Source organism: Macrotis lagotis, chromosome 1 (genome assembly GCF_037893015.1).
Source record: "Macrotis lagotis isolate mMagLag1 chromosome 1, bilby.v1.9.chrom.fasta, whole genome shotgun sequence".
NCBI classification, from domain to species: domain Eukaryota; kingdom Metazoa; phylum Chordata; class Mammalia; order Peramelemorphia; family Peramelidae; genus Macrotis; species Macrotis lagotis.
In genome coordinates this window covers 829,974,159-830,000,768 of record NC_133658.1, presented here as the reverse complement: position 1 = coordinate 830,000,768, position 26,610 = coordinate 829,974,159, and the positions used below count along the sequence as shown (strand labels likewise).

Sequence of the window (26,610 nt, the reverse complement as noted above, 5' to 3'; positions counted from 1 at the left end):
TCCTGCAAATAGCAATCTTATTGTCATGAGTCTGTCATTCATTCCTTTTGGTAGGCATACAAGCTTTTGACTAGATTAGTTTTCATTGTAAAAGTTAACCCAGTTTTACCATGCTCCCCTTCACTGTGGCCAATCCAGAAAAAAAGTATATCCAACTCTGACTTCAGTAAGCTGGTATATATTTGCCAACCTTGTTTCACTCAGAGCTGCTATTTGGATAAGATACCTATTGAATTCTCTTGCAACAAGAGTGGTTCCATCTTTCAGGTGTATTGGATCTTGTATTGTCTATTAGTGTGCCTACATTCTATGTGTTGATGGTGAGTAGAAACTTCTTTGAAGGAGTTTTAATACCTTTGTGTTTTGACCATTAAGGTGGGATCCCTGTCTGTCAAGGTAATCAGGCTAGGTTTGGGTAAGCAATTTTTAAGGCAACTTTTCTAGCCCCTTCATCACACCAGGAGGTGAGCAGTGCAATCATTAAAAGGGCTGTTCAGATATCCAGGAGGTTGCCAAATCCCACTGCTGCTTTTAGTGGGGAAATGAATCTATGACTTGAGCCACCTGCCATAGGGCTGTGACTCTAACTTCCAATGTATCTGCACCTGCTGCTTTGTTACTTGCCTATTGCCACAGGACTTTGAGATAAGAATGGAAAAGTAATATGGGTGATATCTTTTATGTATAAATTTGGATTTAAGTGAGGCAGAGTTGCCTCACTGAAGTTATCAGCCTCACACTCTCTCCCAAAATCATCATGGTCCAGTGACAAAATAGTCAACACAACTAGTAATGATGTCTTTAGATGCAGTGGATGACCTAGGCAGCTTTAATTTCTAACTAAGCACTATGTGCTTATACAGTGTCTGCTTCAGTTGCCTTCATAAACATTGGAATGAATTGTTTTCATCCTCCCATTCCATAAGGGAAATACTTCACATGCTTGGGGTAGACACTCCTGCAACTCACTGATGATTTTGAGACTCATTCAGTTACCCTCACCCTGATTTACCAGGGTGTGGCCACTGTGCATGCTATAGCTTCTTGGAGTCACAGGTGAGAGATGGGTAGCTCAGGTAGACATCAAAGGTAGAAGCAGCCTTGAAAAAGATTCGGCAGTTCTCACATCAGATGTTCTGGTCTTCTTTGAGAACACCCTACACCTACATATATACACCATACCCTTCAAAGCATTACCCTATAATTGTTCCATTCACAGTCAAAAATTCCAAGAAAAGGCTATCAACACTCCCTTCTTTTACCTCATAATCTTCTCTCAAACACTTGTAATAGTTTTGAAGGCTGTGCTTTTCCTTCTTATTGCAGATTCAATGGTCTTTTCTCAGATCTCATCCTTAATGACTTCTCTGCAGTATGTGACATTGCTGCTACCTCCTCTTTTTGTTACCTCTCTTCTTTCTAGGCGAAACTCTCTGCTGTACTCCCAGAGTTAGTGTTCTTGGAGAGTTGTGAATCTGTTTCCTTCTAGGTCGTCCTCAGAATATCTGTCAGTTCTCCATGTAAATGACACCATCAAGCAATGTGGCTCAAGAATACTTCTACTTATGTTGATGGAAACCCAAATCTTAAAATCCTTTTGTAGTTCACAAGTTTGTAACATGTCAATAGTGGGGGACAGAAGGGGATATGAGGGGAAGAACTATAAAATGGAGATAATGACATCACCCACCTCCAAGGATTATTATGAGGGTCAAATGAAATAAGATTTGCAAAGTCCTTAGTACAAAGCCTGGAACAAGGTAGGCATTATTTATATTTGCTAGACATAAATAATAATAAATCATAAAAAATTTTCCCTGACCAAAGATCTAGTCTATCAGATTTCCTGATTCTGTTTCAAAAGAAATTTTAAGTTTTTTGAACTGAAACACTGGTTTTTATTGATAATAAGCTATATGCTAAAACACATCTAACACTGTATAACCAGCTAGAAAGTAAAGCTTAATTGGCATGCTCTGAAAAAATTTTACTGATGGTCTACCTGATAATGTAGATTTCCTTAAGAAGGCTGGGGTTAAGACGAGTGGTAACCATAGCAAACGTGAAGACGATAGAAGGTAAGAGAAAGTCAAGGCAAGGGTTGGAGCCATATCTCTTTGTGAGAATATAATGAAAATGCTACCTTGTGTAAGTGAGAGAATAAGTGAGCAAGCCAGCCCAGAAAACAAGTAGGTGTTCATACTCCCTGTATAAAATGCGTGAGGTGATACAATGAGTGGATGGTTAGTCATTTCACTCATCTGTGATGAAAGAAGAAAAAAAAAGATATCAACTGTATTCCAGAAAATATAAAAATATTGAAATGTAAATAGGAAAATCCATTTGGTATATAAACTCTATAGCACAAAACTTTGAAGGAGATAGGAGATAACACATAGATTATAGACAGATCAGTGATAAATTTAGGAAAAGGAATAAGTATTTATTTAGGGTATTGTTTGTCAATTTCGTGATGGCATGCATGCCTGGGTTCTGGATAGTGGATGATGCTCTCGAGATTTCCCAGTCACCAATGAAGTGGAACAAGGATGTGTCCTTGTTTCCATACTTTTTAGCATGATATTTTCAGCCACATTATCAGATACCTTCATTGAGGATGAACATGGCCTCAAGGTCAGCTAATGCCCTGATGGCAAATTCTTCAAGATGAAAGGGCTACAAACCCAAACCAAAGTAGAGGGAGTGCTGGTGCAAGATCTTCTATTTGCAGATGATTGTGTACTCAATGCAGTCTCTGAAGCTGAGATTTAACAAAGTATGGATCTGCCATTTGTGCTAACTTTGGCCTAACAATTAACACCAAGAAAGCACAGGTACTCCATTAGCCAACACCACACCATCCGCATGTAGAACTATTGATTACAACAAATGGAGAAGTTTTGAGTACTGTGAACAAGTTCACTTACCTTAGCAGTAACTTTCCAAGGAGGTACACATAAACAATGAGGTTGACACGCATGTTACCAGAGCTAGCTCAGTATTTGGGAGGCTCTGAAAGACTGTGTGGGAGAGAAGAGGTATTAGACTGACTAGCAAACTGAAGGTCTACTGAGCCATTGTGTTAACCTCATTGCTATACGCCTGTGAAACCTGGACAGCCTATCAGTGCCATGTCAGGAAACTGAATTGCTTCCACTCAAATTGTCTTAGGAAGATCACTTGGTAGGAAAAGATAACAGACTCTGAAGTCTTTTCTTGAACTAAATTACCAAGCATTCCAACTAACACATTCACAAGGGGGTCAGAAGAAGTGAAAGCAAGACTTCCTAAAGGTCTCATTGAAGAACTTTAGAATTGATTGTACAGTATGGGAAACACTGGCACAGGACTGCCCAGCATGGTGTGCCCTAATCGGTGAACTCTATGACAAAGGCAGAATTGAAGTAGCTCAAAGACAATGTGGCATATGTAAGTTTAAGAGTACCAACCCAGGTGATCCCATGGACTATTTGTGCCTGCACTGTAGTAGAGCATTCCATGCTTATACTGGTTTGATCCAGTCACAGTCAGACATGCTGTAATTTGTCTCAAACACAGTGATATCATCTTGGTCTTCTTCGATAATTAAGGACAAGAACCCATCATGCTAGGCACTGTGCCAAGCACTTAATAATTATCTCATTTGCTCCTCACAACCACCTTGGAAAGTTAGTGTTATTATTATCATCATCTCCATTTTAAAGTTTTATTTGTTGTTTCATGTATAGACAATTCTATGGTGAGGGGATGGTCTCTTAACAATGTAAGGCTATATCTTCTCTGCAGTTTGTAGTCTTATGAATTGCCTAAACTCAGAACATTGAGAAAAGGAACTTCCTTAGAATCATGCTACCAGTTTGCCAGGGGTGGGGCTTGAACCCAAGTCTTCTTGGCCAGTTTTCTGTCCATTCTACCTCTCTTCTGTCAATATTGGAATTAAGTGAAGTAATAGAAATAAAGAAATGTCCATTGGCTTCAATGTCCAGATATATGCTTTAAGTTGGTAATGAGATGGTAATGGAAGTGAGGAAGGAATCACTACTGACTTAGGAAAACAATTTGCTTTCAAAGACAGTTGGCAGCAGCACTGGTGGGTCAGAGATTGAGTCAGAATCAAAGAGAAGATACATGAAAATGCTTATATACAGACTTTTTGCTTACTAAGAAATAAATAATGCTTAAAAACAATAAAGCTAGGAGTATTTACAGACCACACAGTGATCAATGAAAATTTTACATATATATATATATATATATATATATGTACATATATCATTCAGTAACCCCCAAATAGACTAGTAAATGGCAAGCTGTACATTAGTGAAAATCTAAAAATATCACAAAATAAAAGAATTAGGAAGCAACCTTACCCATTTCCAACTTAGGAAACAAAGTAAAATGTAGCAGGTCAACATTAAAGAATAAGCTAATATCTAAAATTTATATACTTACTATAGGATAGGCACCATGCTAAGATTTCTGCCTTTATTATCTCATTTGATTCTCCCAAGAGCCCTGGGATGTGGGTCCTATTATTATCCTCATTTTATACAAGGGGAATCTGAGGCAGTTTAAATGACTTATCCAAGGGCCCACAGACACTGTCTGAGGTTGGATTTGAACTCAAATTCAGCCTGACTTCAGGCCCGGGACTGTATTCACTGTATCATTTATATGACACATGTGGCTTATAATAATAATATGTATATATATATATATATATAATACATATATATATATATATATATATATATAAATCAATTTTACCAAAGAACAGTAGCCCAGCTACCACCTTATGTTGCTAAGCCAGGTGAAAGAACTCAAGCACAATCATGAGGAATCATTTTCCAGCTTCCAAGATAGGAAATCATCAAACAGAAAAGTCTAGAGAAGTAGAAGATAAAGATCTTTCTATACAAAAAGAGCTTGAATATTTAGAAAATTGTAACTTGAACCAAAAAATAAAATAAAATGAAACTCAAAAATGGGTACAAAGGGAAATTTAAAGTAAGTTAAGATGCTGAAGGAGATAAACACTGGTAGTTAGGTTGTACAATAGATAGAGCACTGGACCTAAAGCCGGGAAGAACCAAATTTAAAACTGGCATCAGACACCTGCTTGTGTGACCTTGGGCAAGTCATTTAACTTTTGTCTATCTTAAGTTTACACAACTGTAAAATGAAGGTAATAAAAAAATCTCCAGGGATTGCTATGAGAATCAAATAAGATATTTGTAAAGAGCTCAGCATATTGTAGGCAATGAGTAAATTCTTTTCCTCTTTTCTCTTTCCACCTTTAGAATTAGATTTATAGCCACAAAGATAAACCCAAGAAACATGATGAAAACTATTCATAGGCAACCAAATCCACCCACATTTTAATTTCTTCTACCTTTTGAATAGCTAAAAATAAACTTTTTCCATAATTCAGATAAATGTATTATTCCACTTCATAACTTTTAATTGTTTTCTTATATCAAATTCTAACATTTGTCTGGCATTTATTGTGTAATAGGAAAATAGATCAGTCAAATAAACATCTATTTAGTGCCTATCATTGCGCTAATTGCTAGGAATGTAAAAAAAGGCAAAAGACAGAGTATTTCCTAGAGGAATTCATAATCTAATGAACGAAGTGAATCTCTTGCCATACTGTCTGCCAATTTTTAAACTATATCTACTAAATGAGTTTTTATTTTCTTTGTATTTATCAGATCAAACATTTGTTCTCTTTTACAGCGATCTTATGATTTCCTAGCTAGTTTTTTAAAAATGCCTTATTTGTATATTTTATCCTGTCCTGCAATTTTATAGAACACATGAAAAAGTTACTAGCAAATCTCCTACTTTGTTGAAGTTAAAGACATCAGAAATGGGGCATAGCTTGCTGTTCTCTATCTGAAGACCATTATCTTATGCAACTTTGTCTCCCAGGAAAAGGTCACCCTCTGTTGGTGAGATCCTAATCACTCCAATTAAATCTTTGATTCCCTCCTCTTCCATCTTCTCTGAAATTTTCCTCCAATATTCATGTTGTCTTCCTCCTCCTTTTTCTTTTCTCCTCCTTCATTCTTCTTTTTCTCCTCCTCCTTTTTTCCTTTCTTCTTCTTTTCCTTCATTCTCTCTCATTTTATTACACTTAAAAGAAAAAGCAATTTATATGTGACAGAAACAAAGTTTCAGTTGTTTTTTTTTTCCCTTTCGGTCTTACTTTGTAGAAGAAAATGTTTATTTTACCTTATGTTTGCTAGATGTAGAATAAAACAATTTTTTCAAGAGACAAAAAAGGTCCCGATAACCTCCTGATTGCCAAAGTCAAGGGGCTATGGGTGGAGCGGTGGAAAGAACATCACAAGTGGAGGAGTAAGATCTGGGTTCAAAAGTTGCCTTTGAGGACGGCTAGGTGGTGCAGTGGATAGAGCACCCGCCCTGGAGTCAGGAGGACCCGAGTTCAAATCCGAACTCTGACATTTAATAATTACCTAGCCGTGTGGCCTTGGGCAAGCCCCTTAACGCATTGCTTTGCAAAAAAAAACAAAAAACAACCTCAAAAAAGGTTGGTTTTGGCGCCTCACACCCTGGCTGTGTGACCCTGGACAAGTCTCGTCACCCCGCAGGCCTCGGTTTCCTCATCTGTAAAAGGGTCTGGAGACGGAGACGGCACAGTGCCCGCGTGGGGTCAGGGGGCGCTGGCCAGGACTGGCACGGAGGTGGCCCCCCGCCTTCCACTGCGAGCTCCCCGGGCCCTCCGCCCAGGAGGCGTGTAATAGAGGCGTATGGGCTGACGGGTTAAAACGGAATCGGAGTATTTTACCGCCAAACCTCTTCCAGCTTTAAGGTTCACGAGGTTTAAGTCTTCTGAACTCTTTCGCTTCTTCGAACTTCCGGAGGCTTTGGATACCGTGACAACATCCGCCTACATCCGGTGACCTCTAAGACCGAGCGGGGAAGTTCTTCCGGGCTCCTTCCCCTCAACCCGCGGAGCGTGCGCAAAGCCGCCCGTCGCCGCGGAGCATGCGCGGCAGCTGCGGTTCCTGAAGCTGTTTCCCGGCTCCCCGGCGGCTGAGGTGGCTGCCGCCGCCGAGATGGCTGAGAGCGGCAGCGCTGGGGAGGTGGCCGCCCTGCCGGCCTCCGTGGCGCCCGGCAGCCTCGGCAACGGGGCCGGCGGGGCCGCGGCTCAGAGCAACAACCCGCTGTCCCGGAAGCTGCACAAGATCCTGGAGACCAGGCTGGATAATGACAAGGTAACCGGAACCCGGGGCGGGGAGCCCGCGGGGGCGGGGCCTGCAGGGACGGGGGCGGGGCCTTCAGGGGATGGGGCGGGGCCTGCAGGACTGGGGCGGGGCCTGAAGGGGCGAGGCGGGGCCTGCAGGGATGGGGCGGGGCCTGAAGGGCGGGGCGGGGCCTGGCGAGGGAGCTGCGGCCAGGGCTCCCAACCTTTCCGGTTTGGAAAGGGTGCCTGCCCTGACCTGGCTTTGACCATAGCCTTGACTCTGACCTTGGCTGCTAGAGCTCGCCCCGCCTTCACGTCCCAGCAGTTAAGGGGCGGGGAAAGGGGCGGGGCCAGGGCCAGGCCACACTTTGGCAAAGAGAGTGACTGGCTTCTCCCATTTGGGGAGGTGTGTGTGTACATATATACATATATGTATATGTGTATATATAAATGGTGTATATATGTGTATATATAAATGATATATATAAATGACATATATAATGTATGTGTATATAAACAAATGATGTTTACGTGTGTATATATAAATGATGTATATATAAATGATATATATATATACACAAATGATGTATATATGTAAATGATATATATACAAATGACGTATATGTGTGTACATATAAATAATGTATACATGTGTATATATAAATGATGTATATGTGTATATAAATGATGTATAATAAATGATGTATATGTGTGTATATAAATGATGTATGTGTATATACAAATGATGTATATATGTGTCCCATAGGGTGCTGTACTTGACTCTCTTTTCCCTTAAAATGACATACTTCGCTCAATAGTTCCCATAGATTAAATTTCTATCCTATCAATTCCTAACCTCTCTGTGACATCTCATCTCTCATCTTCAACTTCAAGCATCTTGAACTAGATGTCCAGTAGACATCTTAAATTCATCATATTTAAAACAGTTCATCATCTTTTCCCCCTGACTTGTCCTTCTTTTCCTCTCCCCAACTTTCATGTTGCCTTTTTTTTTAGTTTTTTTGCAAGGCAATAGGGTTAAGTGACTTGCCCAAGGCCACATAGCTACGTAATTATTAAGTGTCTGAGGCTGGATTTGAACTCAGGTCCTTCTGGCTCCAGGGCCAGTGCTCTGTCCACTATGCCACCTAGCCGCCCCCTCATGTTGCTTTTGAGGAAAATGCCATTCTCCCAGTTTTGAGGGAAATACCAACTCAGGAGTAATTCTGGATTCCCCACTATCTTTTGCTTCTATATCCAATCTATTGCCAAACTCTGATTTGCAATATTGCTGGAATGTCCTTCTCTTTCTCTCCTCTGACACTGCTACCACTTTGATGCCCTAATCATTTCATGCCTGGATTATTGCAGTATAATGTCAACTGGTGGGTTTGCCTATCGCAAGTCAATCCTCACTCTCATCCTTCCTCCATTCAACCACCATGAAAGCACAGCTCTGACTGTGTCACCCCTATTCAGTAAAGCCCAAGACTCTGTCACTTCCAAGACCATATACAAAATCCTCTGTTTGACATTCAGTGCCCTTAATAACCTAATCACCCCCTACTTTCCAGTTTTCTTATATCTTATTCTCTACCACATAATCTATGATCATCAACACTGGTGTTTTTATTCTTTCCCAGACACTACATCTCTTGGCTCCAGATATTTTCTCTGGTTGTTCTCATGCCTGGAATGTTCTCCTTTTTCATCCCCTTGTTTTCTTAGCTTCCTTTAATTTCCAATTAAAAACTATTCTCTGGGGCAGCTAGGAGGCAGAGTGTATAGAGCACGGGCCCTGGAGTTAGGAGTACCTGAGTTCAAATCCAGCCTCAGACACTTAATAATTGCCTAACTGTGTGACCTTGGACAAGTCACTTAACCCCATTACCTTAAATAAATTTTAAAAAAATTAAAAAAACAAAACAAAAACAAGAACTCATTTTCTATAGAAAGTCTTTCCAGCTCTCTTTAATTCTATTGCCTTCCATCCATTATTTCCCATATATCTATATATATATATAGATATATATGTATATACATACATATATATATATATATATATATATACACATATATGTATATAGCTTGTTTGTTGTCTCCCCCATGAGATCATGAGCTCCTTGAGATCAGGGCATGTCTTTTTTTCCTCTTTTTTGTGTATCCCCAGGATTCTTAATAATCAATCTTTATTGACTGATTGAGCCTTAGCTCTTCTTGTACTATTTAATAGAGTGGTTGTGAGCAAAGGACTTTGTATACTTTAGGACACTATAGAAACTGGAGTTACTGCACAGAAAATTTGTTTAAAAATATGGGGAGAAAATTTCAGAATTTTCTAGTTCAGTTCTTTGGTAATTGAAAATAAAATCAATTTGCCTGTAGACCTGACTTAGGGAAAAAATGTTTGCTGTTTTGTGAGATTTTCATCTTATCAAGTCTTTATTAATAACCATATTGAATTCATGCTGCCAGGTGTGGTGTGGCACTCTTTTGGGGGCAAGGACATAGCAGAGGGAGATTGAATTATGACTTCATGGGTCACTGCCAGCAAAGAAACTTTATATGTAAAAGTTGTTACCTGCTCTGCAACATAGTCTTGGAGAGTTTCTAAAGTCCTTATCATAGTGATTCTGCTCTATTTCCTCTCCTTGTTAAAATGTTTAAAACCCATAAAAATGGGCTATTCTAGTGAGGAATGCCAAGCTATGTTAATGAAACTACACTAACAAATATTATTGCAACTCTTGTAATATAACAGTTTATTCTCTATGTCTCATTGATTAGTTGGATTTTATTTTTAAGGAATTTTTCATTACCTTAGAATATTAATATTTATCAGGTTTTTAAAATTTGTATAGGGGAATTTTCGCATTCTAAAACAGTCTAAAATGATTTATTTAAAATTAGTCGTTTTATTCATGATTGTTATTAGACCCAGAATTATTTAAAATATTTTCTTATAATTTTTTTTGTATTGCTGAAACTTTAAATGGAAGTTTCTCTGGAATTTCTTGGAAACTCTTCATAAATTTTCAGAATCTTTATAGGCTTTTAGGATTAGAGGGTATAGAATTGAGATCATCCATTCCAGCTCCCTGATTTTCTAGGTGAGGAATCCAGGGTCCAGAAATAGGTGACATGCTCAACTGAGGTCATCTAAGCTAATTATTTCAGAGCAATTAGCAAAAACATGAATATAGTACAAATTAGAATAGTTAAGTGCAAAGTACCTTGAGTATAGATAAGATCATAAGATTTAGAACTTAGTGAAAAGACAGGTGGTTTCTAGACCCTCCAATCATCTTTGATTTCTTTCTGTCCTACCTGTTAATTGAAAAAAAAATCTATTCAAGCACAGAATTGGAGAAAGGCATAGTCAGATAACATTTTTGGTGAAAAAGATCTGAGAGTAAATATGATAGTTAAAAAAAGATTTTTATTTTAGGATTTATTAATAGTAACAGAGTTTACAAAAATAAAGGAAGTAATTGTATATCAAATATGCATTCAGTTCTTATTGCCCAAGAAAGAACTTTGATAAATGAATCTGTCCAGGTAAGATCAACCAGGATGTTGAAGGACCCGGAGACCATGCCATGTGAAGAATGGTGGAAGAAACCAGGAATATTCAGTTGGAAAAGAGAATATTTAATAGGAATACAATAATTTGAAAGGTTATGATGTAGAAGATAAGTTATTTTCTTCCTTTTATATTAAATGATCTAATTTACTGATTGATGAATATGAAGTATACATAAAGTGTAATGAAAGTAACAGGCATCATTTCATTTTATTTTGACTTGGAATGAGAAAATACTTTAAAATAAGTAGAATTGATTTATTAGAATAAGATTTTGATGTGTTTGTTACTCATTTTTTAGGAGATGTTAGAAGCTCTCAAGGCACTTTCAACCTTCTTTGTGGAAAATAGCCTAAGAACCAGGAGAAATTTACGTGGAGATATTGAACGCAGAAGTTTAGCAATCAATGAAGAATTTGTCAACATATTCAAGGAAGTAAAGGAGGTAAAATATTTAAAATATTTGCTATTTACTATTTATTAAAATCTTCAAACTTTCATTTTATTCTTTGTACTTGTGACAGATTATGTATTTGAATTTTTTTCTGGTTTCTTGTATGCTTAAAGATCTCCACTTTCTATTATTTCTATTAATTTAGGTTCTCGGAGACTTTCTTATGAATATTTGGTTTAGCTGTGAGTGCTTTTCTTGAATGGTTTTTCAGAAAAAGTGTCCTGTGATTTAATATACTTCTTCATGAATAGTTACTCTAAATTGGAGTTGAGTTGTAACTATCTTGACTCCCTACATCCTAAATAATATCAGTACCCTGGAAGTACTACACCATCAAACATAGACTATTTGCTCACTGTGAGATGAGACCACTTTTTATTAATGTTTCGTATACCAGTATTTCATGTTTTATCTTCCGAAACATGGCAATTTACAAGAGTCTTACTAGGTTTGCAACCCAGGTAACACCTTTTTGTGGTTTCATGAGATGAAATGAAATTGGGAAATGACTAGTATTTACTTCAGAAAATGCATTGATAGTTGTCATAAAAATGAAATCCATGGTAATTTTGGGTGTTAAGTATAGACAGAAGCAATATACTTGCTTATTTTATGAATTTGTATGGAGATTGTACAATTTCTTGAGTTTGTCAATAGTGAAACTATAATTTGAACTTGCAGCAAGTTAACCAAAGAAATAAAATTGAATTTTATAAATGAATATTGCTAGCATTTGCAGTTTAAACTTTCACAGTTTTGCTTTATTAAATAAACTATGGAATCTAAAGCAAATATTGGGACTAATGGTTTTTAGGTCCTTTGGAATGTTCTATCACTGGTCTTGGATTGCAAATTGACCAACTGTTGCTACTTAATAAATAGTTTAAAACAACATCAGGACTTAATTTAAGAGTTAGAATAGTTCTTACATATAATAGAATAAAGAAAGTAATATCTCTAGAGCTTAGGCTTATAAAATTTTCACAATCCAAAGATCAAAAGAAAATAAATTTCCATTCTAGAATGGATTATTGTTACTTCCATTTGTCTACAAGTGAATTGCTTATTTTCAGTAGTTGCACAGTTCATTGTAGAAAACTAACTCCCCCTTTTTTCCAGCTTTGTCTAGATGCTTCATTTTTCCCTTTCTGCCCACCTGTTTCAGTAAGCTACTTATATTTGGGTTTCAGAAGCAGGAGAGGAAATATAAAGTGCCAAAAAGAAGTTTTTTTTTCCATTGTTGGAACTCATTTCTTTGAACCTTGATGTTCTTTTTGATTGGGAATTTGAATTCAGGAAAAGAAGGAATCCCTACAGTATAGAATTGGTAGGCAGCATTATTAGAATTATTAGGAACACCTAGGTTGTATAGTAGGTAAGAGCTCTAGTCTTAGAGTTAGGAACATCTGAGTTAAATTCCATCTCAGTTACTTAATTAGCTATAGGCCTTGGGCAAGTCACTGAGCCTTTGTCTCAGGTTCTTCAACTGTAAAATATAGTACTGTCTTTCATGGTTATCATAAGAATCAAATGAGATGATAATTGCAGAAGTGCTTGGTATGCTTCCTAGCACCTAGTATGTGCTGTATAAATGTAGCTTATTATAATTCTTAGTAGCAGCCCAGATATCCCAAGTCATTACTGTTTGAATTTGGCAATGGAATGGAACTATAATTATGACACACTAAGCTTTTTTTTTTTTATCATAAGTTAATGATGACCAAAAAACCCCACACTTCTCTGCTTCTGTTTTTTTTTTTTGGTCAAAAGTCAGTGGAAATATTCCCACAATGAGAAATTTGTATGAAGAGACAATGAGTGAAGTAAACAAGAATAGGAAGAAAATAGATACATTGACTAAAATAGCTTAAGAAAAAAAGCAATAAAGCACTTATATGGCTTATTACTTTCAATGACCAATCTCAGACCTAGAGAACAAATGAAAAAATATCTTTCTCCTCTCTTTAGAGAGGTGAAGAAGTATATGTGGGATGTGGAATATACTATTTGATTTTGCTTAATTGTTGTTCTTTATTCCAGGGAAAGGATCAAGTTTGGGGTTTATTGGGAGATTACTAGTTTAAAAACAGAAAGCATCTATAAAATTTTAAAAAATAAATAACATTGGAGCAGCTAGGTGGCACTGTAGATAGAGCACTGGCCCTGGAGTCAGGAGGACCTGAGTTCAAATCCAACCTCAGACACTTAATAATTGCCTAGCTGTGTGACCTGGGCAAGTCACTTAACCTCATTGCCTTAAATAAATTTTAGAAAAATTAAAAAAAAAGAAAATAACATTATTAAATGAATGAAGTATTAAATTAAGCACTTGTTATAGAAAAACATGACCTTCCCTGGAAGGAGCATCACATTCTAATGGAAGAAGAAAACACACATAGTAAGCTTCCAAACTGAACAGAAAGGATATGGAATCATAGATGTAAAGTTGGAAGGTACTTCATAAACTACCCGTTCCAACTCCCTTATTTTATATGTGATGAAAATGATATTCTGAGTGGTGCAATGGTTTGCTCAAAGTTATATATGTGGATTTGAGGTGCAATTTGAACTTTTTTCCCTTTGACTCCATACCCCTTGCTCTTTCCTCTATTCTAAATCCATTTTATTCTATATCTTAAGGAAAAACATTTTCTAAATGGCATCAAACATAGGTATCAGAAGTTTTGAAAGTCTATTTTGATGAATAGTAAAAACTTTTTAAGAAAAGGGAAATATACATTTCCTTGGCAGTATGTAGGGTAGTTAAAAAAAAAGATTATCTCTATTTTTTTAGGAGCTTGAAAGCATAAATGAAGATGTGCAAGCAATGAACAACTGTTGTCAAGACATGACAAGTCGCCTAAAGGTAATGTAGTATTAAACTTCTCTCATTTGTTTCTGTCTAGCAAATGTATTATTTATTATACTTATGTGGCATAATTGCTTATATGGTCATAATTACTTATATGGACAATTTAAATTTTTTAGTATTTCTCTTATATAATTAACTTTTCTTATTTCCTTTGTATAATAATTCTCTTCCTGTTTTTCAGCTTACTAGAAATGTAAATGTAAATCCAATCTACTTTCTTATCCTAGGATTCCAACATGATAATGTTGGAATGCACTAAAGCAATTATTATTATTTTTTCCTTTGGGAATTTAAGATAGATTTAACTTCAAAGAGGCCTTAGGATTGTGAATTCAGATTAAGGCATGCTAATCTAAACTTCAGTCTAATTCTGTATTTGGAGATCTGGGGGAAATAAATTTTTTTTAGGGAATAATGCAAGTTAATGTTTTCTTTAAAACACACTTGATATTGTTTAGTTTGAAATATATCTGATCTGTCCTAAACTAGATCTGAAACTCATGTTTGACTTGAGAATTTGCAAGGTGATTGATTACTTCCTCCCATCTTTGTCATCTAGTCCCATTGTCTTCTTTCCCTAGTTTACAGTTATACTTTCAAAATCCTTCCCAAACCAATAAAATCAGTAAAAATTTTTGCCTTAAATCAATGATTTGTTTTTTATATTTTAATCATAAGATACTAAGATGATTGCTTTTTTATTAAAATTTATTCTTATTACTTCTTAAGAAAATTTAAAATATTATAGATGGTTCAGAAGTCTTCAGGATCTTAAATACTGATTATATAATTTTATTTTTATTTTAACGTGATCTTTGGAATTACTTATTTTGATTCTTTTGTATTTAAATAGGAATAAATGTTCATCTTTTTAATCATTATTGTCGTTTCTATGCATATGAACTTTGTGGATACTGTCCTTTATTTTTTCCTTTTCTGTTTTTATTTTATCAGTGTTATGTTCTCAAAATCTTCTTGTTTTTAATTCCTTTTTTGCAGTGTTTTGTTCGTGTACTATACTAGATTTTTCTCTTCTATTTGCTGTTTTTAGTATTTCTCCCCCAAATATATGTAAAAATAGTTTTTAGCATTCATTTATCCCAGATTCTCTCCCTTCCTTTCCCCCAATCCTATCCTGTTGAGAAGACAACCAATTTGACATAGGCTATACATGTGTAGTCATGCAAAACATTTCCTTGAAGAAAAAGAGACCCCAAAAAACCCTCAAGAAAAATAAAGTTTAAAAAAATGGTTGCTTCAGTCTGGATTCAGGCACTACAAGTTCTTTCTATAGGCATGGATAGCATTTTTCATCCTAAGTCCTTTAGAGTTGTCTTGGATTGTTATATTGCTGAGGTTGGCTAAAGCATTCATAGCTGATCATCTTATAATATTACTATAGCTTTATATACAGTACATTTCACTGTGCATCAGCTCATGTCTTTCCAAGTTTTTCTAAGAGCCTTTTGTTCATCATTTCTTATAGAAACATGGTATTCCATCAGATATTTATTCAACCATTCCCCAATTCATAGGCATCCCCTCAATTTTTAATTATTTACCACCAGAAAAGAGTAGCTATAAACATTTTTGTTCATACAAGTCCTTTTTCTTTTTTTTTTAAATGTCTTTCGGGATATAGACTTAATAGTAGTATTGCTAGATGAAAGGGTATGCATGGTTTTATAACCCTCTGAGTATAGTTCCAAATTGCTTAATGGAATGGTTGAATCAGTTTCCACCACCATCAACAATGCATTAATGTCTCATTTTTCCCACATTCCCTCCAACATTTGTCATTTTCCTTTTCTGTTTTATTAATCAATCTAATAGGTATGAAAGTAATCTCTCAGTATTGTTTTTATATGCATTTCTCCCATCAGTAATGAGTTAGAGCATTTTTTTTCCCGTATGACTGTGGCTAACTTTGATTACTTCATATCTTTTCACCATTTATAAGTAGTGGGGGAATGACTTATATTTAGAAATTTGACTCAGTTCTCTGTATGTTTGAGAAATGAGGGCTTTATAAGAAAGTTGCTGCAAAATTTTTCTCACAGTATTACTGATTGTATTTCCCTTCTTCCTAACTCTCCTCTTGTTCATTCTATTCTCTCTCTCTTTTTTGTCCCTCCTTAGAAGTGCTTTACTTCTGACTATCCCCTTCCCCATCTGTCCTCTTTTCTATCATCACTCCCCTTTTCTTTTCCTCTTCTCTTCTTTTCCAGTAGGGTAAATTAGATTTCTATACCCAATTGAGTGTGTATGTTATTCTCTTTAAGACAGTTCTTATGAGAGTAAGGTTCACTCATTCCTGCTTACTTTCTCTGTCTTTCCATTCACAGTAAAACTTTTTTCCTTCCCTCTCTTAAACAAGATAATTTACTCAATTCTACCTCTCCCTTTCTCTTCTAATATATTCCTCTCTCATTCTTTATTATTTTATATATCATCCATTCATTTTTATCTCACTCCTTTTCCTCTCTCTCTTCATATATATATATTCTAACTGACCTAATAAGTTCTGAATTACAAATATCTTCTCACATAGGACTATAAACAATTCAACCTTAAATCCTTTATAATTTTCCTTTCCTATTTATCTTTTTATGCTTCTCTTGAGTCTTGTATTTGAAAGTCAAATTTTCTGTTCAACTGCTCTTTTCCATTAGAAGTTCTCTATTTCATTGAATGCTCATCTTTTCTCCTGAAAGAGGATGCTCAGTTTTGCTTGGCAGTTGATTCTTAGTTGTAATCCAAGGTCTTTTGCCTTCTGGAATATCATATTTCAAGCACTCTGATCATTTAATGTTAAAGCTGCTAAATCTTGTGTTACCCTGACTGTGACTCCACAATATTTGGATTGTTTTTTTTTTTTTCTGACTGCTTGCAATATTCTTTCCTTGACCTGGGAACTCCGGAATATGGCTATAATATTCCTGGGAATTTTAATTTTGTGATCTCTTTCAGGAGGGAAAAGTAGATTCTTCCAGTTTCTATTTTACCTCTTATTTCTAGAATATCAGGGCATTTTCCTTGATAATTTCTTTAAAGATAATGTCTAGGTTCTTTTTTTGATCATGACTTTCAGAGGTTCAATAATTTTTAAATTATTTCTCAGATCTATTTTTGAGGTCAGTTGTTTTTCTGATGAGATATTTTACATTGTCTTTTAATTTTTTATTCTTTGGTTTTGTTTTATTGTTTCTTGATTTCTTACAAAGTCATCAACTTCCCTTTGCTCAGTTCTGTATTTTAAGAAATTATTTTCTTCAGGGAGCTTTAGTACCCCCTTTTCCATTTGACCAACTCTGCTTTTTTAAAGCATTCTCCTCCTCATTGGGTAGCTATTTTACCATTTGACCTAGTCTGTTTTTTAAGGTATTATTTTCTTCAGGATTTATTGTCTTCTTTGCTAAGTTGTTGACTCATTTTTCTTGCATAACTATCATTTCTCTTTGTAAATGTTTTACCACCTTTCTTATTTGACTTTCAAAATCCTTTTTTGAGTTCTCACATAATCTGAGATTAAATTTATATTTTTCTTTGTGGCTTTGGCTGTAGGAGTTTTGACTTTGTTGTCTTTTTTTATTATATTTGGTCTTCCTTGTTACTGTAGTAACTTTTTATAGTCAGAATTTTTTTTTTCTGTTTGCTCATTTTCCCAATCTCAGGCTCTGCTTCTAGGGTGGAGGACATACTATCCCTGGCTTCAGGGATTTTGTACAGTTGTTTTCAGAAACACTTCTAAGGACCTGGAAGTTTTCAGTTCTTTCTAGGTAGAATGATCTAAAAAGAGGTGTTAACTACTTTCCTGGCCTGTGCCTTCATCTCTGGATGACCTCCAGCACTCCTTTCTGCTCTGGAGCTGCTAGTGTGCTAGTGCCCCTCCTTGCCCTGGGTCTGCCATCCAGGCCTGGATCTGGATGTGGTTGAAGCACCAGAGCCTAGTGTTAGCAGAGGGACCCTGGGTATCTCCTTCTGCCCAGTTGTTTGATGCTCTTACCTTCTGGAGACTAAGAGCTCTGGAAGCAGCCTTGTTGCCGCTGCTGATACAGTGGCTCCCCGGGCCTGCTGTTGGTTTTCTGGGACTGGGTCTGCACTGCTGCAGCGCAGCCTGAGTTGGACTGTGCTCCACTCTTGTCCTGGTGTGACAGACCTTTCCCGCTGACCTTCTAATTTGTCTTGGACTAGAAAATCATTTCTTTTTGTCTTTTTGTGTGTTCTGCTACTCTAAAGATATTTGGAGGGATTTAGGGGAGAATTCTGGTAGGAGTCCCTGCCTTTACTCTCCCATCTTAGCTCCATCTCTCCCTTCTGTATATTTTTTAATGCATCATATTTTATTTATTTATTTACATAGATGTCTCTCTTATTAACAATATTCCTAAAAACTTTGGTTTTCATTGTTTTCAGCTTTACTTGAATTTCCTGTCTTTTTTGTCTTTTCTCTTTTAACTGTTTTATTTTACAGTGACATATTCACATATTTGCTTTTCTAATGTACACACAGAAGGAGGAAGGGACCTAAAATAGAAGTCATTCTGGGCATGAAGCTAAGGAAATTCTGGGTTCAAATTCTACCTTTTAGACTTACACATGAAAGTAATTTACCCACCCTCAGCCTGCATTTCCTTATCTGAAAAAATGAGAGTAATACACATAGTAGTCAGTAAGCATTTGTTAAGTTCTTCTTTGTCCTGGGCCCTGTGCTGAGTGCTGTATATAAAGAAAGGCAAAAACATGGACCCTGCCTTTAAGAAGCTCACTTCCCCTATGTAAATGTTGGGTGGATCAAATGTGATACCGTCTGCAAAGCTTTATAAATTTTAAAGTCCTATTTAACTCTGTTAATATTAATAAGAAAGTAGGTGGTACAATGGGTACAGTACTAGATGGTATAGTGGATCTAGGAGTCAAATGAGTCTGAGTTCAAATACTAACTGAGGGGTCTTGGGAAGTCCCTTAACCTCAATTTGTCTCAGTTTCCTCATTTATAAAATGGGGCCAATAATAGCACCTACTTCTCAGTTGTTGAGAGGAAAGAAGTGAGGTAATATTTGCAGATTTGAAGGTTAAGGGAAAAGCTTCAGCCTATAGGATCCCTACCTGATTCTGGACTTGAGAGGAGGAAGCCAGACCAGCTGTCTAAAACTTAGTCCCTTGAGCCAATTAAATTTCAAGAACAGTTGACCACATGCCTTTCAACTAACTAAGAAAATCTAGCCTAACCTGCACAGTTGAGCTTAGCATTTTCCCTATTAAATTTGTAAAATATAAGTAAAATATTTATTGCAGTTCTCTTTGTGATGGAAATTGTGGGGATGCCCATGAATTGGAGAAGGCTGAACAAGTTGTAGTATATATGATTGTGCTAGACTACTAATCTGCTAGAAGACATGATGAGCTCGATGAACTTAGAGAAACATGAATAGACTTGCAGGAAATAATGAAGAGTGAAATGAGAAGAGCCATTAGAATGTTGTACACAGTAACAGCAGTATTTTTAAAGAATGACTTTGAGTTGGCAAGTCATTTTGACCATTATAAATATTCAAGTTAACTACAGAGGATGTATAAAGAAACTATCTGCATCCAGAGAAATGGCGGATATATATATAGAAGTATATATAGAATGATTTTACATGTATATATAAATATATGGTGAACATATATATATACATATATATATATATATATGTATATATATATATATGTATATATATATATATATATATGTATATATATATAAACACATATTTGTGTCTAATGGTAGCCATCTCTAGGGTGAGAAAAATAAATTTACATGATAACTTTATAAAAATAGCACGTTGTACATAATGGATTTGTAGTTTCATGTGTAGTCGTCATTTTTTATTATACTACATTATGGAAATACTAGTTTTATTCCATAAACTAAATTCAATAAAAATAGAGTGAATTTACAAATTAAATAAAAAATTGCAAAGAAATCGAGGAGTTGGATTAAAAAATCCCTTCCTGCTTTAAATCCTAAGAGGACAGGGATGAAAAAATGATTTGATATGCTTAGAGAAAAAATAAAGTGCCATTGTTATTTTTAAAAATTTGTAATTGCTAGGCTACCCTTCCTTCACATATTTTTCCTTGATTTCTTTGATATTCTGGACCTTTTGTTCCTCTAGATGAATCTTGTTAATTTCTTTGGTGTTTTGAGTGTTATGCATTGAATAAGTAAATTAACTTGGGTAGAATTATCATTTTGTCATATAACTTGACCTATCTATGAACAATTAATATTTTTTCAGTTGTTTAGGTCTTTATTTGTATCAAAAGTATTTTATAATTATTATTATTTAAGGTAGATTTAAATTTCAAAAATCATATGAGTAGATTCCATGATGACATGATATTGAAAGCATACTATCATACTATAAGAGATACTTTATTTTTATATAAATGAGAATTGACTATTTTTTAAACATACCTATATTTAAGTGCAAATTGTTTTCAAATTGAGTATGAAGAATACATTACACTTTAAAACAGTTGAAAATAAAATCTTAATAGTTTGTGATGTTTAGGAATTAGTGGTTGTCAAATTAACATAGCTCTGAGATACTGCCTTATTAGTTTGACTAATATGACAGAAAAGGAAAATTATAAATGTTGTGGGGTGTGTGGGAAATTTAGGACACTAATGCACTCTTAGTTCGGTTGTGAATTGATCTAACCATTTTGAAGAGCAATTTAAAACTATGCCAAAGGTCTAACAAACTAGACATACCTAGAAATACCACTGCTAGGTTTGTATCCAAGAGATTAAAAACAAAAAACAAAAAAAAAGAAGAGGCCTATTTGTACAAAATTTTATGATAGTTCTTTTTTGTGATGTGAAAGAATTGAGGGAATGCCCATCAATTGTGGAATGGTTGAACAGGTTGTAGTATATGATTGTACTTTTTTTTTAATTTTTTCAAGGCAATGGGGTTAAGTGATTTGCCCAAGACCACAGACCTAGGTAATTAATAAATGTCTGAGGCCGGATTTGAATTCAGGTCCTCAGGGCCAGTGCTCTATCCACAACACCACCAAGTTGCCCCTTAGTATATTGTAATAGAGTATTTTGCTATAAGAAATGATGAACAGACTAATTTCAGAAAAACCTGGAAAATCTTACAGCAACTGATGCAAAGTGAAGTGAGCAGAACCAGGAGAACAGCGTACACAATAATAGCAGTTTTGTATAACAAGCAACTGAGAATGACTTAGCTATTCTTAGCATCCAGTGAACCAGGACAGTTCCAAAAGACTCAGGATGAAAATTAAAAATAAAATATTGTAATAAAGGATCAGTGGTGGTTTTTCTCTTTTTAAATTTTATGATCATATTTTAAAATATGATATCACCATTTTATTTAATATTACTTTATAAGCATTGGCATGTTTCATGTGAGTAAAATTTCCATATATCTGGAACTTAATCAGGAAGCATTTAAGTGCTTGCTATGTTTCTGACACTGTTCCAGACACTGGAAATGCATATATCCTGTACTGATGTATGGGACTATTGAGATACTTAGTCCTATAAGTCCTAGGGCTGAATGGTCCTAGAGTTTTGTACTTTTCTGATTCTTGTGTCCACTATTAAATATGTGTATGTGTATGAATAAGTGTTGGGGTGTGTGTTTGTGTGTGTGTTTGTTTGTCTGTATCTGTGTGTTTCTGTGTGTGTGTGTGTATCTTCCTTGTCACCCCTCACTTCTTGCTACTTGTTTCTGACAGAGTTCAACCATTTTCCATTTGCAGCTTTTAACCTTTTGTAAACTTGGAAGACAGATAAATCATCTTACATTTGGTATATGGAAAATGAGAGGTTATGTATTTTAAGTGAGAGCTTAAATGAAGTACGTTGATTTTATTAGTCCATAGGCTTGTCCAAAGTTACATAGTTAGTAAGTATTAGAAATGGGACTAAATCTATTCACTATTTCACAGTGCCTCCCATTATTCTGCTTTAAAAAGAGAAACAGAATTATAACTTGATGTACTAATAAAGTAAATTTTCTCTACAATTCTAGGCAGCAAAGGAGCAGACTCAAGATTTGATAGTAAAAACTACTAAACTTCAAGCAGAAAGGTATGTAATGTTTTCTAGTATTTTCCACTTAGGTCATTCAGTTATTTAATGAATAAATGTGAGTATTTTGTAGTTGTAGTAACATATATTGCATTGTTTATTGCTGCAGTATAACTTATTAACCTTTACAATCATAGATTTAGACCTGGAAAGGACCTTCAAAGCCATTTATCCCAATTTACTCATTTCACATAAAGGGAAATTATGGCAATAGAGGCCAAATTATTGATCCATGGTCATTCCTGACTTCCAACTCTTAAACTCCTTCTATTATAATACTCTGCTTCATTAACAGGGAAGTATAGAAAAACAAAGTAGTAGAAGAGAACCTTAGTCTTTCTTCTTTCTCTTATTAGTTGTATGATCTAGAGTCTCAACCTCAGGGCCACAGTTATAATTTTCACACTTCATCAAAATCCAACAGATTTTACTCCCACTTCATTATGGGAACATCTGACTGAAATTTCATTTTGTTTGCTAAAGAAAATGCTTTTAGCATAAAGAATGATTCATTTTATTGTAATAATGTTTGTCCTTCCATTTTGAAGAAGTCCACGATATCAGAAGAGATGATATCATAACAAGCACATGCATTGGATTTCAGTGAGGGAGATGCTGTGCTAAGTCACTAGCCTTACTTTCTCTTCTAGAGCCATCTGGATCCAGTGGCCAGATCTGAATCAGGACAACTGGAGATGGTCCTGGAGGAGAGGCAGTCAGGGTTAAGTGACTTGCCCAAGGTTACACAGCTAGAGTCAAGTATCTGAGACCAATTCAAATTCCCATTCTCCTGATTCCAACTGTAGTGCTCTGTCCACTGTGCTACCTTGAACAAATGGTGCTTACGGATAATTTGTTTTAAATTTTTGGATGTTAATGTGTAGTGTGGTGAATTTATTTATTTTAGACATGCTCATTATCTCTAAAGTTTGTCTTACTTTAATCATGGAAAAAATAAGGGACTTGGAAGTTTTCTTGTGACAAATAGTGAATTCTTCTATAGCCGTATTTACTTCTGCAGCTCAGCTTTTTGTATTGTTTATGATGTAGCAAAATTTTACTCTCTTTAATTATGAAAAGCAGTTTAATGTTTTGGTTGTCAGAAAGTTGGATTGGTAACTAAAGTGAAAGAAAAGTACTAAAATAGATTTTATATATCAGTTTTTTTTTTAAAAGAACCATGGAAATTTGCTATTTTTATAACTTGTATAACTAGGCTTAGCCTTTTTAAACTTATATAAGATAATTTAAAAAATTAGTACTTTAGGAATCATTTCAGTTATTCTTCAAATTTTTTTTGATTCTATACATTTATAATATTTGGTGAGAGAATTCCTGCAGGAGCAAAGTAGATATATTGATAACAATAAAAACTTTTTTCCCATTGGGTTGTAGGTTTATAAATATAACTTGAAAGGCAAAATGATATCAGCTTTGTTACTATGCAAGCACTTTCCCTTTATATAAATAAATTACCTTAGAATACCTACATATGGAACCTGATACCTTTTATTTAATTACATTTTTGTAAAAGTTTTGACAGTTTAAGATAATACATCTTAGAATGTAAAAACTTTAATTTAGTTGTTTTTTTAAAGAATAGCTATGATAAAATATGAAGCATTTAACATGAATTCATGAAAGTCCCCCCCTTAATTCCTTTTAGATAGTAATCATTTAAAGTAGATGGAAACTTTTGTAAGTAGAAACAAACTTGATAAAACGAGATAAAAGCTTTGATTTTCTCCCTAACTTTCACATAAAGTACAGTATAAAAGAGGTATTGGAATATTTTGTCTCAAGTCAGCAACTTGAACAGAATAATCATGTGAATTACACATGAACTATAAGATACAAAGCAATTTGAACTAATTTCACTTATAGATAGGTAAAGCCATTGCTTAGGAATATGTAAAGATGATAGCAGAAATGCTTGATAACCAGGGATGCTTGTGTGAATCCCTGCAATATTGACCAGTGAAGAGCAAAGAACAGACACTGAGCACTCATTTAATGTGCAATGGGTCTATGAAATCTTTCTTAATCGTCTAGTGTCTGATGAAGTTCGGTTTCACAGAGACATCAAACTTGTGAGTGAAGGTCTAACTAGATTAAAATGTAGTCATTAAAATTATTAAAAGTTTAACAAAATGAGTAAAACACAATGCAACATAGATAATGTTAATTTGGGGTTCTCTAAGTCAATATATGGCTAGCAGTGATCTGTTTCCATTTGCCTTTGTCATGTCTGTTGGAGGTCAGTGGTGGTAGTTGAACCCAATACCATTCTGAAGAAGATGACTTCTGCTTAATAATAAGGATGATGGGTCACTTGATTTAGAGACTGAATCTCATATGATAGGGTCAGATTGAAATGGAGGCCAAAACTGAGAAGATCAGGCTATTTTGGAAAGGACAGAAACAAGGGAACACAAGATCATAGATGTTGATATTCTTTGGGACTGAACTTTCAGTTTGTTGAACTGTCCAGAGGAATTAAATAGATTGTAGTGACCAGGTACAGATTTTGGAGATGTTCTTTTTTCACTTAATTTCTTTATTAGACTAATTATTTAATTATTTTAGAGATCTTTAGAATATGACAGGGAAATTTTTAAATCAATCTCCAGAATTAAATAGTAATACTACATTATAATTTATAGTTGCTTTGTGATATAAAAATCTGACAGTTTTGTAGACAAAAGGTCAATGGATAACAACACCACTATTTATAGCTGGCATTTATATAGCACTTTAAGAGTGGTAAAGCACCCTACCTTTTAGCTTATTTAAACCTCCCAAAAACCTTGTAATGTTGGTATTGTTATTATCACTTTTACAGATGAGGAAACTAATATTGAGAGACATTAAGTGATTTGCTTAGTTGTCACATAACGAGTAAGTTTTGGAGCCAATACTTGAATTAAGATTTTCTACATTTCAAATTCAGTGCTCCTTTTAGGTACCCAACTAATTGAACTGAAGAGTGAAAATGGAAGTGGGACTAGAAGAAAGATGGAAAAGAATAGCAAGAACCATTTCAATACACTGTCTTCTCCACCAAGGATTGTGAAAGTTCCATATATGAATCTGAATTATCATCTTGTGGTTGATTGGGGAGATAGGAAGATAGCATGGAAGGAGTAAATTGTGGCATACACATCTTTATTCTTTGATACTAAATAGTTATATGACTTTTGACAAGTTATTTAATCCATAGAGGCTTCACATTCCCAATAATCATGACTCATAAGGAACTTTTTAAAAATTTTCTGTATTTCTTCAAGTTATTGATATCCATATTTCTCCCTTATATATTTTAAAATACTGGTTGTCATGGCATAGAGAAGAATAGGCACAATTCTGAGAAAGCAAAATTTTGTTTAAGATTTTGTTGAAAACCTTAAACTTGGGCAGCTAGATGGCACAGTGGATGGAGCCCTGGCCCTGGAGTCAGGAGACCTGAGTTCAGATCCAGCCTCGGACACTTAATTGCCTAGCTGTGTGACCTTGAGCAAGTCACTTAACATCATTATCTTAAATAAATAAAATTTAAAAAAATAAAACCTTATATTTAAGTGGCCTTATTCCATCCTGTACAATACAGATTTTCCCATTTCTTACATGTTTAAAGGCCATCAGTAAGGAAGTTTCCTATATAAAACATATCAAAGCTTTCTTAATATACTTTGTCTTCCTCTAATTTTAGTTTTATATTTTTTTCCATGGCATCTTAATTCTTTGGCAAAAGTAGTGTTTACTACTGAATTTTACTATTGAATTGTTTTGCTGCTTTATTCATATTTCATGTTTCTGTTTCACTCTCAAGATTCACTTCTGTGAAAAACACAGTTTGAAAATTGAGAATTCTTTAAAACAGCAGATCTGTTTAGCAAAAGTATGTATTTTTTGATATTCATATTTGCTTAAGCCATTGCAAGCTAATATGAAGAAGTGGAAGGAAATTTTAGTTGGACTCAGAAAGATTGATCTAGTCCTTCCCTTTTCCTCTCTTTTAAAGTATGTGGGTGTTATTCTTAACAAATAGTCCATTTTGATGTTCAGTTCAAGGAAAAGTGCATGAAGAACATAATTTTCCTAGCAGTTGACATTCTCTCCCAGGGCAACCCTGTCCCCATGGTAACAGTGAAAACTTGGAAATTGGTCCCCCTTAAGAAACCATTCTGTTGGAGCTTAAGGGTAACAGTTCTTGGCACTTTCTTCCTTGAGGATCTGTAGCATGTTCCCATGATCTGTTAGCTTGGCTTATTTATGCTGACTTGACTCTTGAATAGAACCATTGTCTTCAGCTGTGTGGTTTCTCCATTCCCACCCTCCCCTCACCTCTTTTTCTTTTGGGGTTACAGTG

At 35.1% G+C, this 26,610-nt stretch overlaps 1 protein-coding gene across 1 annotated transcript in view; it reads left to right on the top strand.

Moving 5' to 3' along the window:
• The first annotated feature begins 6,991 nt into the window (after window positions 1–6,991).
• Window positions 6,992–26,610, top strand: part of COG6 (component of oligomeric golgi complex 6) — a 122,975-nt gene continuing 103,356 nt past the window's right edge. The window contains exons 1-4 of the mRNA XM_074217222.1: window positions 6,992–7,244; window positions 11,098–11,241; window positions 14,045–14,116; window positions 22,183–22,241. Of these exons, the coding sequence (XP_074073323.1) occupies window positions 7,086–7,244; window positions 11,098–11,241; window positions 14,045–14,116; window positions 22,183–22,241 (434 nt within the window). The 5' untranslated portion in view covers window positions 6,992–7,085. The remainder of the gene's footprint in view (window positions 7,245–11,097; window positions 11,242–14,044; window positions 14,117–22,182; window positions 22,242–26,610) is intronic.